Source organism: Charadrius vociferus, unplaced genomic scaffold (genome assembly GCF_000708025.1).
Source record: "Charadrius vociferus isolate BGI_N301 unplaced genomic scaffold, ASM70802v2 scaffold134, whole genome shotgun sequence".
Classification (NCBI taxonomy): domain Eukaryota; kingdom Metazoa; phylum Chordata; class Aves; order Charadriiformes; family Charadriidae; genus Charadrius; species Charadrius vociferus.
In genome coordinates, this window is record NW_009648333.1 from 4,559,306 (window position 1) to 4,579,558 (window position 20,253).

General features: G+C 40.4%; 1 protein-coding gene across 1 annotated transcript in view; it reads right to left on the reverse strand.

The window, feature by feature from the left end:
* SCFD2 (sec1 family domain containing 2) overlaps positions 1-20,253 on the reverse strand; it is a gene marked incomplete at its 5' end in the record, with an annotated part of 205,566 nt that overhangs the window by 137,625 nt on the left and 47,688 nt on the right. Inside the window, one exon of the mRNA XM_009885027.1 lies at positions 13,306-13,481. Coding sequence (XP_009883329.1) covers positions 13,306-13,481 — 176 coding nt within the window. The remainder of the gene's footprint in view (positions 1-13,305; positions 13,482-20,253) is intronic.

Below are 20,253 nucleotides of genomic sequence, written 5' to 3' on the forward strand. Positions count from 1 at the left end.
CCAGAAGAGAAACTGATGGATAGAATTAAGTCATATTTGGAGAGTTTCTCATCTCTGGCACATTACCTTTTCCTCTTCTTTTACTAATGCCCTCGTTAAAAAGAATTTGAATCCTTTCCTTTCCCCAGGCAGAGACCCAGACTAGCATTTATCACTTACCTACATTTTACTCTCCTGAAGGATAAACCTACATCAACCCGACAGTTGTGCTGAATGGCAGTGCTTTATGGACTAAGCCATTTATTTATTGTAACTACAACCATATGTTTAAACCTGCAACAAAATTATGAAATACTTCCCATCAATAGTCCAAGTTAGATTTCTATACTGAATTGCCTAATGTGAATGTACAGTATTTCTGTACTCCAAACAAACAGAGTGTGAGGAGGTAAATAGCAGTTAACGGTATTCATGCCTTATTAGACACAGCTGCACAAACGGGCTGTCGTATTTCATTAGAAAATACCATACAAGTTATACGTGTGCGTGGTGCCCTTCATTTCTGCAGGCAACATGACTACTTTAAATTACAGGAACACTCCCAGAACCACATGCTATTTGTTTTAAAGGCACACTAAGGCAAACACCCTGTGATGGGGTGGTGCAGGGCCGGGGGGTATCCAGAGAGAAATTTCATTTTTCCTCCTGTACCTACTCCATTTTTAATTAACAAACCATTCTTCTAGAATACATGAAAGAGTAAACACAGAGGAAACGATGCTACAGAAGCTTCAGACCAGGTAAATGAAGGTCATTTCTAGGTACGGAGCAAGTGTTTCCTTTTGCATTTTGGGGGAAGGTGTGGGGCACATGAGAAGGAAGCGGTCTTGTTACACCAGTGCATGTTGTACCAGCCCTCACGCTGCTCTGAGCTGAGCTGAGAACACCACAGCCAGTAGGCAGCTTCCAGCATAAATCCACTTTTGTCAGGCCTACGGCATGCTGGCTTTGATGCTTGTGTACCCAAATACGGTGCCATGGGGTGAAATGGGTGGGCTTCCAAAGAGGTACCTTCTTAGATCGAGAAAGTCCCTAGAGAAACTTCACGGCAATAAAAGGTAACTTAGCTGAAGAGACATGAACTGGAGAAAATCTAAAGAAAGAAGACCACTAGAAGAAATCTCTTTCCATTTCCCAAGAAACCTCAGGAACGTGTAGGAAACACCTACCAGGACTGAGTTACTTGTCTGTTACACATACCTGTCAGATAGCAGAGGCAGTAGTAAACACTTCAATTACATGCTAATATTTTACACCTCTGCAAGAGGAGAAAAGTTAGGGTTACAGCTTTGCTTGTTTAACGAGAGGTAACTGGTCATCTTGAAGAGGACACAAGGCAATAAGCACTACACAGGCAGACCTGTGACAAGCCAGATTTGATTTTAAAAATGATTCTTCATGACCTACTGCAGAGGTAAAATTCCACCAAGATTTTCATGGCTTAGTCAGCATGTTGTCTTCAAACAAGACCCACTTTTCTAACCTAGACAAGGAGAGCTGAGCCTGCCTTCTTTACTGGAATTGAGTAAATGATGTCAAGCAAGTCTATACATCTGCAAACAATGGGATCATAATTTATAATGAACAAAAATCTACCATTGGTTCCATAGCTGGACTGAGCCACAATCAACTTGTTGTGTAGTACTATCTCTCTGCGTAGCTTCCTTTTGGGGCTGGGGGTTTTCACTGAAAACACAGTCAACAGCAACGCAGAGTTTTGTGAGTTCTCTAACTCACTGCTGGTTCAATTTCACCAGGTAAAAGATAAAATCTTAAGTCAGGAAAAGCAGTTAAGTCCTAGACCACCCTGATCTTGGCTGGCCTGACAACTCAGAAAACTAACACCATCTTGTTTTCCGTCAAGTAAGCAAAATCCAATTAAGAATATACTTACTTTCCTACTGAAAATAATGGTTTGGGGAAAAATATTAGCCCCAGAGTCTGGGCGCAGTTGTGCCTTCAAAGAACTTCATGACCAAGAACAGATGATGCAGACTGAGGTAAGAGCTCTGATTTGAAGGCAGCAGCCATAAAGACATGTTTGCACAAGCATGTCAAGACTCACCAAAGTTTATTTTCTTGCTGGGGCAAAAATCCCTTAGCGTATTCTGTGGGACGCGAGGCAAACGGAGAGGCCAGGCTTACAGCTAGAGATCGGGACGGTGCCAATGGGACTATCTGCCTTCCAGGTTGGGGCTGACTAACGCCCAGACAACCCAGACTGTGGGAAATGCACTTTGGTGTGCACCTGTGTGTCTGCGCATGTACCCTGTGCCCAGAAATGTCTCTGATCCGAGGAAGTGTGTGGGCCAGCAGCAAGGGAAATATGCAACTCATTAAGGTGGGGAGACAGAGGGAATGCGACGTGGCAGCCCTGCTGTTAATTTTGGATATCGCCCACACTAAAGTATTCACTAATTTTCAGTTGTGTTGTTTCTCCGCTCTCTCCTTGCCAGTCTGTAGGAAATAATCATGTATATCCTCCAAAAAATGAGGAAAACTAAGCTGACAGACTAATATAATCACACTCAAAACCAGAGATACAGTGCTGGCACTATCAAACTGCTTTGCAGATAAGAGATTTGATAGGTGATCTACTGCCTCTGAGCTAATAACCACAACGATAAGCAGTTCCTGTGAGTAAAGCTCTCTGCTGTGCTTTGTGGTGCTGATTTCATTATTATTATAACAGTACTTGGAATCTTACCTAGGGACAACACATGGACTGTAAAAATAAAGCAATGCTCATCTCCTTAAAGACCATGTTATAATTAGTGAAAGCAGACAAAACCCAAAGGTAAATGCAGTCCTGCTCTGAACCTATAGCTGGGGCGAAATCCAGTTAGGATTATTAGCCAAGAAACCCTAAGCATTGTCTTAAATCCCCCCTGCTTTTCTAACCCAGACGATGACAAGCTGAGTGGATCATCTTGACTGAAAGCATGCAAAAAAAATACATCAAACAAGTCTCTTTATCAAAAAAAATGGGTATCACAAGGAACAAAATGGATAGAAAATAAAATGCTGGAATACAAATAGAGCTGCCTACCTCCCCATCTCCATTCATACATCACTTTCCCTGTCCACTAACACACAATTAGCACCAAATTAATAAGCTTATTAGCAGAGACTAAATACCACAGTAACACACTTGATTCAGTACTCAGTAAAATCTTGCTAATTAACTTCTCTGTCAGAAGGCTGATGAACTAATTGCTAACAAATTTCTGTTGTTGACAGGCAAAAAGATGGACTACGGGAATCTGCACTCTTGCCCTAATTATCTGTGACCATAATAGTCACACCTAAAAGGGCACTGCTTACAGGTCCCTGCTGCCCAATATATATTATAAGATGCTGCTGCCAAGAGAGCTTGAATTCTCCACTTTGTTAGATCCAAAATAGTGCATGCCATTTTTCTGCAACTTAATAAGCCGAGAGATTTGACTAGTCCATTGGAGACATTCCTCATGTTTTTGGAAGAGTGGTTTTTTAAAAATACATTTCACTACTCAGCCTGACCTGTGCAAGTAATAACAAAAAGAAATCAGACACATTTTTGGTGATGGTGGCAACAATCATAGAATGGTTAGAATTGGAAGGGACCTTAAAGATCATCCAGTTCCAACCCTCCTGCCGTGGGCAGGGACACCTCCCACCAGACCAGGTTGCTCAAAGCCCCATCCAGCCTGGCCTTGAACACCTCCAGGGATGGGGCATCCACAACTTCCCTGGGCAACACGTGCCAGTGCCTCGCCATCCCCCCAGTAAAGAATTTCTTCCTAATATGTAATCTAAATCTACCCTCTTTCAGTTTAAAACCATTACCCCTCATCCTATAGCTACACTCCCTGATAAAGAGTCCATCTCCATCTTTCCTGTAGGCCCCCTTCAGGTACCGGAGGGCTGCTATAAGGTCTCCCCAGAGCCTTCTCTTCTCCAGGCTGAATAAGCCTCAACTCTCTCAGCCTTTCCTCATAGGAGAGGTGCTCCAGCCCTCTGATCATCTTCGTGGCCCTCCTCTGGACCCGCTCCAACAGGTCCATGTCCTTTATATGTTGGGGGCCCCAGAGCTGTATGCTGTACTCCAGGTGGGGTATGATAAGAGCGGAGTAGAGGGGCAGAATCCCCTCCCCTCGCCCTGCTGGCCACGCTGCTTTCGATGCACCCCAGGATATGGTTGGCCTTCTGGGCTGCGAGTGCTCACGTTGAGCTTCTCATCAGCCAACTCCTCCAAGTCCTTCTCCTTCTGTCGTGTGTACTCTATCAGTGGAGCAATGCATACAGTCTTAGTGGCAGGAAAGCAAAGCATACAGCAAAGCAAGGACTTGCTGGGAGTACACACGACAGAAGCTTTGCCTCTTGGAGTACAATTATCTGTGTAAGAGTAAATGGTGACTTATTCATTATTGTTAATATTGTACCTCTCCACAGCTACTCCATGCATACTGACAGGGAACGAGGGCATCTGCCTTTTGGCCCAGTTAATGATATCTTTTACAGCAAGTAAGCAGTTGATATTACATTTTAAGGAGAAAAGTCATGGAGGAGAAAGAATGGCAAGTGACAGCCTAAGCTGTAGCCCCTCACAGGGATTCCCCGGGGCTGGTGAAAGGCTCCAGCTATTGCTGGTGACAAGTGTTCATGACAAACTGAGAATCATGCTGCCCTTCTGCAACACAGGCTAACCAGGCATCAGCCGCCATGTAATCTCAACATGCATCTCAAAAGAAAACTGGGCAGAAAAAGCTATTGTTTAAACTCCTAACAAAGTCATGTGTGCCTGTGTAGAACGGGTGGTAGTAGTTCTGTGCTTCCCCCACCTGCCCGAAGAGCTGGCTCCCATTACAATCATCTATACATTGGGATTCTTTCATTTTGGGTTTTTACATAAAACATTAATTTAACAGTTCCCATTGACTTAATACGTTTAGCCTTTGCTTCCCACAAGGCTTTTTAAGTTTTATTGATGTGGACATTTGTTCACTCAAGAAAGTAATTTCTTCATTAACTGTTCATTTTAGAGGGTCTATGTGACCCTTATTTGGATACAAAATATTAGCTCTTTGAGAAGATGAGGGAGGGAGGTCTTTGCTTTTTAAATGAGAACCACAATGGCAACAATTTGCAATTTTTCAGACCAAACGCAAACACATTTGTTTGACAAGAATATGGAAAGATACTCTTAGCTCCCATGTGATATTTTAACCCCTTTGTCAGCCAGAGTTAGAAAAACTTAAAACAGTTTTATTTAAACAGATTAACAAATTGTAAGTAGAAATAGCTTCTGTTCACCCTCAAAGGATTTATTTCATGTTAAAAAATCCTTACCTGTATTTTATTTTGCTTTCAAAGTAGTCTGACAAGAGCATTCTACTCACAGAAAATTAGTTTGACTAGAATAATAATATATACATATATAGAGTAGAAGAATTTATACACACACACATCTTTATTTCTGAGCAAAACTAGTTGGAATGTCTTAATTCTAGCATGTCAAACCTGGGAAATGGTCCATAACTGGGCTCCCTAAGAACACAGAATATGAATTACAACCAACCCGCTCCTCCTCTATGGAGTATCATGGTTGGTGCACAAAACCAAACACACTCAAAACAGTTCATCACTTCCACAAATTTAGTCCCCTGTTTTACTTGTACTATTGTAGCACTGAGGTGCCCCCAGCAGTTTAGGGTTCTGTTTTATAGAAATGTATACAAAACGCATAAACACCACTGAATTCTTGTTAAAAACAAGGTATCATGAACATAAGAGGCATTGAGCAAGCAAAAGAAATGAACCGAGACCATGCGAGGCAGGTGACAAGAAGCAACAGTATTGCTGGGCTTACATACATGACTTTTTAAGCAAGGCCATGAAATTTAACATAAATTTTATGTAGAATAAATACTTGCAAAGTTAAAAATATCACAAGTATAAAGGCAGAATCCAAATGGGGTTACATGTTCTGGAAATAACTCCCAGTTTAAATGGAGCAAGTCTAATATGGTTAAATAAGAACTTACTGCAAATAATTTGGAAGCTAAAGCAAGTGATTGCTGCAGGACTATTTTCTCTTCAGAAGTCATCAACAAATTACGTTTGATTCTCTAGCTGTGTAAGACAGAATGCATATCAGTGTCTAAAGTGCGATCTCATCCAAAAGGTACTGAATTCCAGCAGATGACCTTTGCAATCAACATGGTATCATGCAAAACTCCCACCAAGACAATTCATTCCATATGTAACTTTATGTTGGAAAGTGACTGATCCAATTTCAAGATATTTTTTTTTTCAGTATAACATCTCTAATTACAGGCAGCTAACATCATGGGTCTTCTTTCCAAATACTGTTGCGATATCTCTTCTAAAAAGATTTATTTATCAACATCATAGGCCACCAAAAAGACAATTTATTGCACTGAGCTGAGCTACATAATTATAAATTGCATGTAGACTAAAGCAATATAAATAATAATAACAAGGAATGCCACTGATCTTAATCTGTTCTTTGTAGAAATAAAGGTCTCACTACAGCTGAACTATGAATTATTCTTGCAGAGCAGGAGGAATTACTCCAAAAACTTTTAATTTCCTCACTGCGTTGCATCAAACTGCTTGCTTCGGCAGCCCATGCATAAGCTTTTGGTTTATACCGGTTTAGAGTCGATAAGTGTCACCTCATAACTACTGCACCCTGTAGAAAAGATGAGTTCTAGGCAGGGAAAGGCTGCAAGCTGGTGTCTTAGAGTTTCCAAATTTATTGGCACGGGGTCCTGTGCAGACATGCATATGTGAACAACGCCTACCATATTCTGCAATGGCCAAAAGTGCAAATAAATAATAATGTCATCTTTGATTAAGTAATATGTCATGTGTACCCTCCATTTGTAAAAATGGTAGAGAATCACAGCACAGGACAGAATGGTTACTAACACCCTACCTATTAGATCTTGCTACTGAAACTTTAACTACAATGTAAAATACTCAGCTGTATTGCAGTTTTTCCACCTCTTTTTTTTTTTGTAAGTTTGCAGTCTAATATTCATAGGAGAAAGAATGATGTCATTTTATTAACCTCATAACCACTTTCCGCCAACAGAAAAATAAAAACATTGGAATGGCCATCTGGCTTGAAGTTTCTGTTTCTCTTAAAAACATGTCTATATTTTCTGTTTCTCAAGACACTAAGGACAAAAAAAATATCTGTCTTCTGACAAATTTTACAGCACCAAAATGGGAAAACAGAATAAAATAAAATACAACTAATTAGCATTTGGAAATTTAAACATGAAAATACTATACTGTCAGGAGCTTTCCACGTAAGTATGTGTACATAGCTTCCACCACCAGAGTATCTGACCTACTTATATTATTACCAGGAGCCACTAAAAACTCCAGATACTTTTGCTAAAATACTACAGTGTTCTCTTTCCTATGATAGTAAATCTTTGAAAAAAGAAGAATGGAAAAGAATTTGTAAAATTTAAGAAACAAGCAAGTCATCCTTTAAAAACAAATAAGTTAACTTTAGAAGGTAATGACTTTGATGGATACATCACATATTCTATACTGAATTCACACGTAATGACAACTTTGATATATAGATAGATGGCAGCCCCTCTTGTAAGATCTATCTTTGCTTCCTAATTGGCATTACAGCACTGTATTTGTTTTTCTAAGCAGTCAAGGTGATGCACAGTGCCCATCTGTATGTTCTTGGCAGAGATTAGACGTATAGAAGTAATGCACGACTGAGCTAGGTAGGCTGACCATGAGCTTGAATCCAAGAGCAAGAGGACAACGTGGGTGAGGTGGTGGTACACATTGTCACGTCCATTGAATAGCCGTCCTCAACATCTGCTAGAAACATGCCATTTCCAAACTCACTGATGGGAGATGCTATGTGGCATCAGGACTGGCCCGATCAGCAACGCACTTGCCTCATAGACACTGCAGGACATGAAGGGAGTCAAAGCTCAGAGGGGACTTGGTCCCAGTTCAAGGAGCTTTAAGTCTAAGAAATCAGACAATTCAAATAGTTGAAAGCTGAAAGGATTTTTAGCTGGATATGAATCAAAGCTAATTATAGCCAACCAGAACAATATAGTCCCCAGTTTGCACTCTACTTTTTCATTCCTCTATTGAATGAAACTGGGAACATTTGGGGGATTTTTTGTTTTGGGGGGGGGTGTGTGTTTCATTTTTAGTATGACCTTTAATTCCAATTCCTGTTGAGATTATGCGGCATTACTCAGCATCACAAAACAAAACTTCCACAGTACTGAGATCCAATGGGAGCGTTATGGCTTCTAGGTCAATACTGAAGCTGTTTAATTTCCCAGTAAGCTGTGAAATGTTAGTCAGCAGGTGCAAAACCTTTGTGCTACAAAAAATCCCCAAGAAGCAAAAATCCCCTCCCCAACACTGTAATAACAAATAACAATTAATTCAGTAATCTTTCAGAGTTCCTTACTTTGGCAATGAAATTATTTTAAGATAACAGTTCTGGTACATTTACAGATTTAAAATTAAGTTCAGCCCAGACATCTCAAAAAAAGAAGGGAATGTCCTCATCCTAAAGACAAAACACACGCCTCCCCTTTTTGGGATAGGTCAAAATAGACGTTTGCTTTCAACGGTCCTGATGTAAAAAACTGTCTGATAAAGTATGAGTTGTTTGTAAGGAATAAAACAAATAATACCAATAATATTGTGGAAGACATTTTTCTCTTAGTTCAAGTTATTACTAGTCATTATATGTTACAGAAAGAAACACTAAATAGGCATCTACACCAGGAACGTTCTGCCATAGGATCCAAACACAGCACACGCAGGACCTGGCATTTTAAATCCACTCAGTTTAGCAGAAAGGCTTGGATTTAAAAATGTGCAGCAGACAATTAGCTGAGGAAAAGACATAACGGACCTTTAGCTGCCATGCAGTGCCGACTGATGCAAGTGCTGCCAGAATTTGCTGCCGCACAGAAATGGGGAGGAATAACCCCATGCACCAGTACAGGTTGGGGGCTGACCTCCTGGAGAGCAGCTCTGTGGAGAGGGACCTGGGAGTCCTAGTGGACAACAGGATGACCATGAGCCAGCAATGTGCCCTGGCGGCCAAGAAGGCGAATGGCATCCTGGGGTGCATCAAGAAGAGTGTGGCCAGCAGGGCGAGGGAGGTCATCCTCCCCCTCTACTCTGCCATGGTGAGGCCGCATCTGGAGTACTGCGTCCAGTTCTGGGCTCCCCAGTTCAAGAAAGACAGGGAACTGCTGGAGAGGGTCCAGCAAAGGGCGACGAAGATGATTAGGAGATTAGAACATCTCTCTTCTGAGGAAAGGCTGAGGGACTTGGGTCTCTTGAGTCTACAGAAAAGAAGATTGAGGGGGGATCTTATTAATACATACAAATACTTAAAGGGAGGATGCCAGGGGGATGGGAGCAGTCTTTTTTCAGTGGTGCCCAGTCCCTTCCAACCCTGACCATTCTGTGATTCTGTGGTAGTAGTAAGAGTACATTTCCCAACATGACAGTGTCTTTGTTCATGACAACCTACAGAAACTCAGAATCAACTTAAACCCTCCCTCTTCTGCCTCATTCCAAAGTACGGCAGCAGAATTTTATATTGCTTGGAGATCTTTGTTTTATTTGAGGGGAAATGCATTTCAAGTACTTCATATGCTATTTTAGAAACACAATCTGATAAACTTGCTTGGACTGAATAAACCTCAACCTTGCTATTTAAATGGATTGGGCTATTCATAAAATAGACTGCTACTCAATACGAGAAGCACTTTACTCTTAAATCTTGAGAACAAGATTATGCCAAAAGGATGCAGCCAAATCCAAGAGGTGGCATCCAACCCGGGGAATTTCAGAGCAGTACCCTTCATGGAGCAACGGTACTTTCTCTTGGGGCACATTATGCCCCCATTCACACTGCCTGCTGCTGCTGAGTATTTTTATGTCGAATTTGGAGGCAGAAATCCCTGCGCGGTGAATATACAAGTAGTATATGTTAAAAACAATACTAATATATTTTTTTTTGTCACAGTGTCACATTTTGTTTAAACTCTGGAAAGAGCTCCTCTTCTTCTGTTTTTGCATTCCATGGCCCTCTACTGCTTAATAAACCTCCATGAAAGTCGTAATTTTGAGGAGAACAGCGGATATAGCTAAACAGAGCTGAAAGGTGAGGAGTGACAACACTCTTACTTTCTGTTACCTCCCTAAATTTTAAATCCTCACTTGCAGGAAAGCAAGGCAGTGACTTGAGGAGGACTGGGGAGCTGCAGGCAGTGTGGTGCAGCATTTAGCTTGTTTTGACCTTCTCACCTATCAGTTTTATGGATGATCAGAAATAGCAAAATGGAAAGAGGCCCTCAAGAGAAGAAAGATACGCTAGGCTGGGATATATTCTTGGCAAACAGGATATACTGTCTCAATTCATAAAGCATTTAAAACTTCTGGGTAGTAAAAGCTCCATCATGTGCAGAGGTAGAGCAGCAGAACACAGAGAAAATTTGTGATCGAGAAGGTGAATCATTCTGACACATTACTTATAACCCAGCACACGATCCTCTTTCCTTTGAGGTCAAGGCCATGATCCCATCAAAATTCAGTTTCACTCTCAGACCATTTATCCACCACAGTTAAGTAGAGGACAACTCCGTAAGCGTGCAGCTGCACTGGCTTTCAGCGGACTTCTAGTCTAGACCAGATTTCCTTGCTGGAGATGTAAAAAAAATGTATTGAGACAATACAGGCCTGAAAAAGGTAGTTACAGATCTCTAATTATGATAAAATACTGGAAGTGGGCTGCTTTCCACCTCTGCTAGGCCATTTTTAGAACTGAGTACCTGCAACATCAACTGAAAGTAGCAACGAATCAAGAAGGAGTAAACAGCAGAAAAATCAGACATTCATTAATGTAAGGGTTACATTAAAGGTTTAATGACAGCAATGTGTTTTTTCTGAACAGCACAAAGTAGATTAAGCAAAGAATCATGAGGCCCATCAGAGAGATCCAGTAATGAGGGAAATTCCAAAACTGTGCAGATTTATTTTTTTGGGAAATCTGAGGATTCTAACACCAGCTGTTTATACTGGGTTATCTCCTTTGGCATCAGCTGAAGGCTGACATGCATCCATCAGTGAAAACTCTAGAATTCCTACACTGTCCCAGACTAATAATATTACTCCCAGTAGATCTTTCACAAACTGTTGTCATCTTCTACACGGCTGCAATATAGGATAGTAACAATACTCCTTTCATGTTGAAACAATTACTTTATATTGAGGATTTTTAAAGATTTATTATTTTAAAATATCTGAAACATAACAATTATGCTAAAGAATTTCTCAGTAGTCCTGCCGAAATAAACTACCATGGCATCAAATTTAGTGCAGAGTGCTATGTAACAACCACTCACAATGTAATGTCCTAGTTGATTTTTTTGAAATAAAAATATCTCTTATGTCTTCTGGGTCTCCCAGTATTTTGCTTTTGCTACAAACCCCTGTCAACAGATCAGAGACAGGCCGCATGCTCAGAAGCAGATAATGCATGTCAGACTCTGTCTTCAAAATAGAGTCAGTAAAAGGATACACGCTGTACAGATTGCGTAATTCAGAATAATTGTTGTTTGAACTACTGAAAATGAGCATGTGCTTAAGGAACAGTTACAAATGTTAGCCTGGAACGTTTGCTTTGGCTAACACATTTTACCTTAATATGATGGGTGGAAGGCAGTGGGTATAATCCAAAGCCACCTACGATTATGAGAGTGCTTGTTATACATTTCTTTTTTTGTGAAATATATAGTTTGGTTGTTTCTTACCTCTGTTTTTCCACTCCCTGATGATTTATGGCATGGCTTTTATATAGGCAACTGCCTGTTGTTGTGAAAACAACGCTGAGCTTGCAGCTTTATTTTGATTCTAAAGCTGAACCGGTTTTAAGATGGGACTTAGCCAGCTTCTGAGAAGAGCTATGTGACTTGAGTCACTGCAGGAGAGAGAATGGGACTGTGGGCTGTCAGTAGCATGCTCTACAGTCCAGACAAACCAAAGAATGGCTGCAGTGATTCTTTTACCTGAGATGTGTTTGTTTATTAACTAGAGAAAGAAGACTGCCTATGTTATTCAAAGATATTTCAGTATTACCAAGAGAGAATAGTTTTCTCAATTAATGTAGACAAGAGCTTGCTACTATTTAAGTTCTGCATTTTTTGCCCCCCAAAAGTCTCAGAAATTCATTGACTACAAAGCTATGAAGTATGAGCTGAGGCTTCTCAAAGGACCAGGGATTACATCCTGCTGCCAGAGATCACGGGAAGAGTCTGGTTGTTGGTTTGGTTTTGACATCTAGACAAAGACAGCTAACTTTTACAAAAGAAGTATCTGGTTTTAGTTGAGGTCCACACTATACAGTTCACTCATTTAAGGCCAACTTTAACTTAATTAGAAGTTAGCTCATCAAGACTTGCCTCTTGCTAGGATTTCAGAAGATGGATCCTCTAAAAACAACACAATGACACAAGAAATAGCACAGGGAGGAAAGTTTTGAGCTTTCCCCGAATTTCAGCAGAAATTAACTCTGTTAGGTTCTTAGAAAAACTCCTCCTTTGTTTGGTACATCTCCAAAGGTTAGTAGGATAGAGTTCAATATACCACTAACTCTTAATTTCCTGAAAGAAATCCAAGTGTGATACAAAATGGTATGTAAATAATACTGTGGTCACCAACAGGATGCCGTAAAAAACGTGGCGGTGGGAAAAGCTGAGGGTAGATCACAGCTGTGAGTAAGAGAAACCTCACTCTCTTGGTGCATGGAATTTCCAACTATACTTTCATCCGCTCAGTAAATCACACAAGTTTTACACTCACGTAGTAACAAAGTCCTCTCTGCATTTGATTCAGCATGTTACCTCAAGAAGCATCTTCAGACTGGTAGCAATAATAATAATAATAATAATAATAATAATAATCCCATCCAATGCTAAAAGTTATATCATCTTGAAATTTCTTATGGATGTAAAACTGTCACCCAATTCAGATTATTTATGTACTTCACCTTTAATGTCTACCCTTTTGTTTATAAAATTATTCTGAGACAAAACTATAAAAGATTAACTATGTAGGTTCCTGTTCCTTTCACCAGTTTGGCAATAAGGAACAGCTTTTTAGCAAGACATCCAACACACTTCTTCATAAAAAATACAAGCTACAGAATTCAATGGGAATTCAAAAAATTAAATAAAACATTTTTAGTTAGGTCAAATAAATTCACATAATATGTACCTGCAGAAGTAATCTCTCAAAGGCAAGGAAGTTGTCCCATTTGGAAGTCTGGGGGTGTTTCAAAGTCTGGACTGTGGCCAGCACAAGCTGTAGAAGACCACAATGGTTCTCCAAAGCTTTGAGATTATTTCTGAAAAGCTGAATGTATGAGCTGAGCTGTTCTGGGGTGACTCTGCCTGTGGAAAGAAAAACAGGACATAGCCTTCAGTGGTGGCAAATACAAACCTAGATTTTTTTAAATTATACTGAATGGGTTACAGAGGACTTTAGAGGCTCTTTCCACTATGGGCCTGATCCTAGCTTCACTGCAATCACTGGGAGCTTCAAGCTGCAGCAACAGGTCAGGACAAAGACTTACTTCATCCATGAACTGCGGCTTAAGGTATGTGGTACGGCAGGTATTTAACAACACACAATATTATGCTGACATAATGGGTAATACCATTTTTTATTTTCAGGCATAGAGGGACATTCGTTTAGCTAGGGAAATAATACTTGATGGCTATATCTAAACAGTGGTCAATCTTTCTACTTTTATCAAAAGTCCAATGGCAATTTCTAAGCCTTCTATCTGACACCAAACCCACCCACCCCCAACCGCTTCCTGAGGGCGCACTTCTGATCGGTGTTGCCTCAAAAAACAGAGATGATGTTAGAGATTCAAGGAACTGCTTTGTGGAGCTGTTCTTGGAAGGGACACATCCAAGCCATGACTCTTCAGTTTCTGAGATGCAGTAAGCATGATTTCACCCCTTATTTGAAAATAAACACCCTGGTGCCCATATATTGGCCTGTAGATCTCTTCTTAATAGAAGAGCATGAGAGGACTCATTCATGCCACACAAACTCTACAGAACTAGAGTTATTCTATCCAAAATTAAAGTGCCAGCTAAACGGCTCAATCAACTTGTATTTTAGAAGTGATCTGTTCCAGGGAGGAAGGTCCGTAGTACCTCATCTGCCCCAAGAAAATCATCATACGCGATCATGCATGCCATCAACACGCAAGGAAAAACAGTGTCAAAACACCATCCTAATTGCAAGTCTGGACTGAGATCCAGTCCAGGGCTGCTTCCTGGCTTCTGGCAGCTTCTACCAGCAACAAGTCATCTTCCCCAAGCAAACCAGACCTAAAGAGCAAGGACATGTGAGATGGAGTGAGGAGGATCCTTAAACTTAAACAGGACAAGCTTTGGTGCCAGGAAGGCACTATGCTGAGCTGACGGGAGGCCACTGATCATTTTATTCAGTATTTTTCCATAAGGGAAAGATCTTGTAAGACTGCCACTGTGTTTCTTCTCAGCGTTTGGTTATATCATCACTTTGCGAGGCTCTCCATCTGCCTCCATCCTTTCACTATCACATAAATGGTGAACAAATGATTCCAACAGTGAACAAATGTTGAAAGCGCCTTCTCTTAGTTTAAGTGATACCAAGGGCGGTCTTCAGAAAAGCATTTAGATTAGGGAAAGCTGCTAAATAAAGCAAAAACACACAGGCTCTTTATGAGAATTTTAACCAAAAGCATCAAGCCGAAAAGTCAGCAAATTAACACACAAATCAAGCTGACACCACTCGGTAGGCCAGAGAGCTGACAAAAGGCTTCCACAGTTAGCCCATGTAGGCTAAAACAGCAACCGCAGCCATGTGTGTTTTTAGACTAAACACTGGAGCTTTCAGGCTTGTTTTATTTCTTTTAAAGCTGTGTCAGGCAGATTTACACGGTGATTGGAAAGTGTCAGCCCATGATGCCTTGCAGCATACCTTTGATAATGACTGCATTATTACCTATAGCAGTATAGTAGCATATTCAAAATACGATAACTTGCTTCAATTGAGAAAACATGAAGTTGCCAGCCCTTCCCTCCTATGAAACAGTAAAATGGGAGGCTTTTCAAGACTTCTGATTTCAATTTAAAAAAAAAAGTAATTTTTCAAGAGTTTTGTTCCATCGTCCCTTGTGAAAGTGAATCCAGATGCAGCACTGGATCAGTCTGAGATCCATTCAGCACCATTTTAGATAAACAATCAAATTCTTTCCCACCCTCAGAGTACCACCAAAAGAAAGTCCAACACGTATGTAAACACAAGTGAAATCCTGACCTTAGCAAGTCATTAACAAAACTTACATTGGCATTAAAGAGTCCAACATCTCATCTGTGATATTTACAATATCCATGGAACCACACAGATCCAGGGTTCAAGAGTTTCAGCCAATTTCTACACAGAAATCTCCCTGGACTACTGGCTGATAAATACCACTGTGCCAGTAGATGAGGAAAGGAATTTGGGAAAGCAATTGATTGTAATCAGCAATTAAATGACTGTTCCTGAGGCCTAAATCCTCACCACCTTCCCTGCTGCTTGCTCACAGAAGGAGATTTCAGCACAACAGACTAAATTTAATCTAAACCCAACCCTACCAGCCTTTTACTTTTTTTCAGTCCCTCTGCTGTTTCAAGTCGTTTTGTGTTGCAGTGTGGCAGACAGGTCCTATGAAATGAAGAGAAGATAGACGCCAACCACATCATCGTGCTTCAATGGTCATTTCGTCCTTCTAAAGCAAATCCAGATATTCACAGACATAAGATGGCAATTACTGGCAGAAAGGACTTTAGTGTAAGCGTCTTGTCCTGCTCTCTTCTTCTCTTCCTGCTCCATCAAAGTCATACTCTGCTCCAAATTCTACATCTATGCATAGCCAGATGTCTGCCTGGGCACCAAAGTCTTAGGGGGACAGAGAACTTAAGTTCGGAAAGCAAAACAGAAATGCCTGGCTTATGTGGGGTCCCTGCCCCACCTGGAAAAAAACATCTCTCTCTATAAATGCACAAAAAATGTTTACATTAAGGCTCAATATTGGTACTAAAATCAATGGGCGTAAATAAAGCATGAATATATTTACACAAGACATTAAGAAACATATCACTGTACCAATAAATCTTCCAACAGTGGAAACAAATGAATTTAACTTTTCTAAGGTGGGGTTTGATGAGTGTCTAATGAGCAGTTGCATAAATGCTCACAAGACTAAATTCAACACAAAAGGTCCCTTAAATCCTTCACTCCTACGATAATTAATTTGCAAACGTATTGGGACATACAGATGTTGAATTCCACCTCCAACTTTCAAGAATTCTGGGCAGATTCCAAAAGAACTACAGATCACTTTTGCCAACTTTTAAGTTACAGAAGCTGTACCTTGCATTTAAAAAAAAATAAAAATAAAATCAATTAATTGAAAGAAATGATTTTTTTGTTAAATATGAAAATAACAGCACTGAATACCAACACCTGCATACAGAAAATTCACGGTTAACACAACATACACAAATGACAATATGTACAGTTAGACTGAAGGGAAGAAATAACTCTACTAGTAGTAAACCAGATCATTCAAGTTAGACATACTGGGGCAGAAATTACCAGCAACTGATATTAAAGGTCTGTCAAAGATCTGTTTTTTGAGTAGTGAGAGTAGCCTAAGCGGAACAGAAAGACGTTCACCTCAACAGTTAAACAAAAAGTTAACTAGACAAACCACATTTGTAGACATCGAGACACAATTCCACAGTATGACTTTTTTCCATTTTAAATTAATGCTGCAGTCTACGTAGTGTAATGCAGGCATCACTTCAAGAAAATAATTATTTTTCAAGATAGATTTACTGGTAGAAGTAAATTTATAAAATTCCGAATCCCAAAGTGCATTTTCTTTTTTACATAAAGATTTATGGATGAATGAGGTGTCTAAAGAGCAAAGGTCAGAATTATCAATGCGCTGATCCAAACATACAGTCCTTATTTTTTCATCTAACACTTAGTTAATTATCTCCATAGGGACAAGAAAACAAGTAACGAGGAAAGTACATTTTGTGACCAAGTGAATAAATAAGTGGATGCTTTTCCAAGACTACAGGAACCGCCAAATGCACATAGCTTTAAACTCTGTTCAGCTTTATGCAAGAACACAGATTGAGCTTCTGCTGAGGTCCATTTTTCACTTGACAGAACCACGAATAAGAAACGACCTTGGCACACTTATGTTCACAAGCGAGATTTTTCAAGGCAGTAGAGAGCTGAAAAATTCCAAATAAATTGTTTTCCTCATCCACAGTCTTAGGAACATAGACCTATCTCTCCCAGTAGCTTGCCTCTGATCATGTCCAATGCCGGATACTTGCAAAGAATGTAGAAAGCTCTCTTATTCCATGAAGCCAACTGGGCAACAGTACTGCTAAGGGAGTCGGATAGTTTGCAAACTAAGTGAGAGCAATTTAGGAGGACGGATGACGCCCCTTATGTCTCCTTGTTAGTGTAATTTCCAGATGTTATTCTTATTAACTCAAAATGTTTTTGTACTTGTTAGGAAGTTTCAGTAACACTCTTTAACAGCAAGTGTCACAAAAATAATTTGATCTCTACTCCTGTTCAGTTAACTTCAAAAGTCATCCAGTCCTTAAATTGTTAATAAAAAAGTGAAGAACGCCAACTACTCTCTAGTTCTTTGGAGAGATGAAAAGTAGGCCAGTATGAGATGCTGTTTGGCTGGCTTCTCCGGGATAAGGCTCTGGACCTGAAAAGCACTAAACTTTACAGCAGACTGAAAGCAGATGTCACAGGCTTATTCCTAAGAGCGTATGCGCATCTCCCACAAGCATGAACCCATCTGCTGTGGGGCTGATGGTCACTTGCAAGCCTCTCTCCCTTTTCTGTTGCAGAAGCACTAGTATCCAGACAACCCCATGGTCCCAGGTATGAGCACAAACGGCAAGTCCCCACTACAGCAATCCCAGGATAAGTCCACCCTGGGAGTCTGAGCAGCCCCTGAAGTACACCTCAAACCACACAGCAGTGGCAGCCTCCTGCTGCCTGCCCCCAGCAGCACTGTGCCACCGAGGAAGAGCTGGGACCAGCCTTCCTTTCTCCCTGGCCCTTACTGACCCCCAATTCTCCTGCCACCATCGCAACAGCTGCAGGACACAGGTGTTGGAGCTCAGCCGCTATTCCCTGCCCTGTGCGGGCTTTCCAGTGCATCTTCAGTCACTCCAGAGTGATGGACCTTCAGGGAGGCAGAGCCTGTCACACGTCACGTGTGTGAAGGTGTGTAGAGCAGTGGCTTTCAAGGACATAGGAGCCATTGACATGGTGACAACTATGCCGAAGTTTAGCAAATTCTGGACTAGAGGCATACACCCAGAATAAATAAAGCTATTAGGTCTCTATAGGTCTCTATTAGAGACCTATAAAGGTCTCTATTTACTACTCAACTAACACTTGCCATGTGAGCCTGAACATCGAACCCAACTTGGCTTCAGTCTCATCAGCTGCAGCATTGACTTAGTTATCTCAAAAGCAGTTTAGTATTCATCACTAGATGTGTATGGTATCACTAAATCCTTGTTTTAGCAGTGTTCCTATATAGATCATTTATATTCAAAGAGGTGCCATATGCTATTTTATCCTTCTCTCCTAATTAGCTTCAGTCTTTTATTACAAAATGGAAACCATGCTTAAATACCACTTCTGTTACTATTCTTTCAAAATTCTTTTCTGTGTCTTAAAACAAATAAAACCTAATCAATTAGGTGGGACAAACATAACTAAAGCACTCTAATATAATCATCAAGATTTTCAGTTCTAAGCCCCTAAATGCAGATGCCTAAATATGACCCCAGTTATGATTCACGATTCCTAGATTATCTGCAGTTTCAAGATTCCGAGTACATTCAGAAGGCTTTGACAAACATAACTGGAGCTTAGGTGTCTCAATATAGATTGATAATTTCTTCTTTTTTTGTCTTTCAGAGCTTTGTTTTAAAATGCATGGCCACTTCAACCCATTATTTCCTTATTTGTGCACTCTACTATCTGGTTTCCATTGTTAAATCTGCAAGAACAAAAAAGTAACAACCACCTCCAGCCAGTGTCTACAATAGTCTCTGGTTGCCCTCCTAAATATTAAAGCACATTTCAGAACTGTTTGAATAAATAAGTGAAATCTTATGTTCCAGAATTAAGCTTCTTAGGGGTCGCCATCTATATTAAACTTCCAATTTAATACTGGCATACCAGAGTTTCTCAAATCCCCTTTTTAGCCTTGACTAAATATGTATCATGGTCGTATTTAATTACCTTAGTTTTCACCTCTTCCACAAGGTTAATAAATACTGAGTACTAGGCCAAGTCCCAACCAGAGGGTCTCCAGCCCTAAAAAAAAACAGTAATCCTTGAAAACAGTAATTCACTGTGACTGTAAAGGGACTTGAAATCTGCAAATTTGAATCATCTCCTGGATGCTTTAAACTTCTCACAGAAATGAATCAACTTGTTTGTCTTAAAATAACATGCCCAAAGGATTTCAGGTGGCTTGCGCATGTCCTCATTTAGCACTAAGACATATGTTTTCAGACAGTGAGTACTTCATCGTGTTCTTGGCACGCTGTCCCAGAGAGAGGGAGGTCGTTGTTCTTCTTTGGTACATTATTCACAGGACTGATTATTTCTCTGATGATTTCTGGAAGACTTCTGCAGCTGAGAATACCCTAACAATCATTTTGGGTGGTAAGCAAATAAATAGGGATGGAAAACATGATGATGTATGAGTACCTACATATGTAATTCACCATGTCTCTTGTGTAACAAGTCATCCTTTGCGAGACTGAAGGATGAGACTTACACAGTTATGCTTGGAAAAAAAGCACTGGGCAAGCCACCCAGTTTTACTGTATTGCCATGTTCCACCACAAGTCTTGCACTGGAAACCTCACAAGCTTTCTTAAGGTAAAGAAATTCTGAAGCCCTGTCTGTCATCTCCTAAGACACACAAAGCAACAAAGCATGGTACTTAGTGCTGATGTCCACAGCATTCCAGCAAAGTGCAGGTGCCCCACATGTCTGCTGCATGCCAAGCAGACACCAGAATGAGCATCTCCCAACCCATACTCA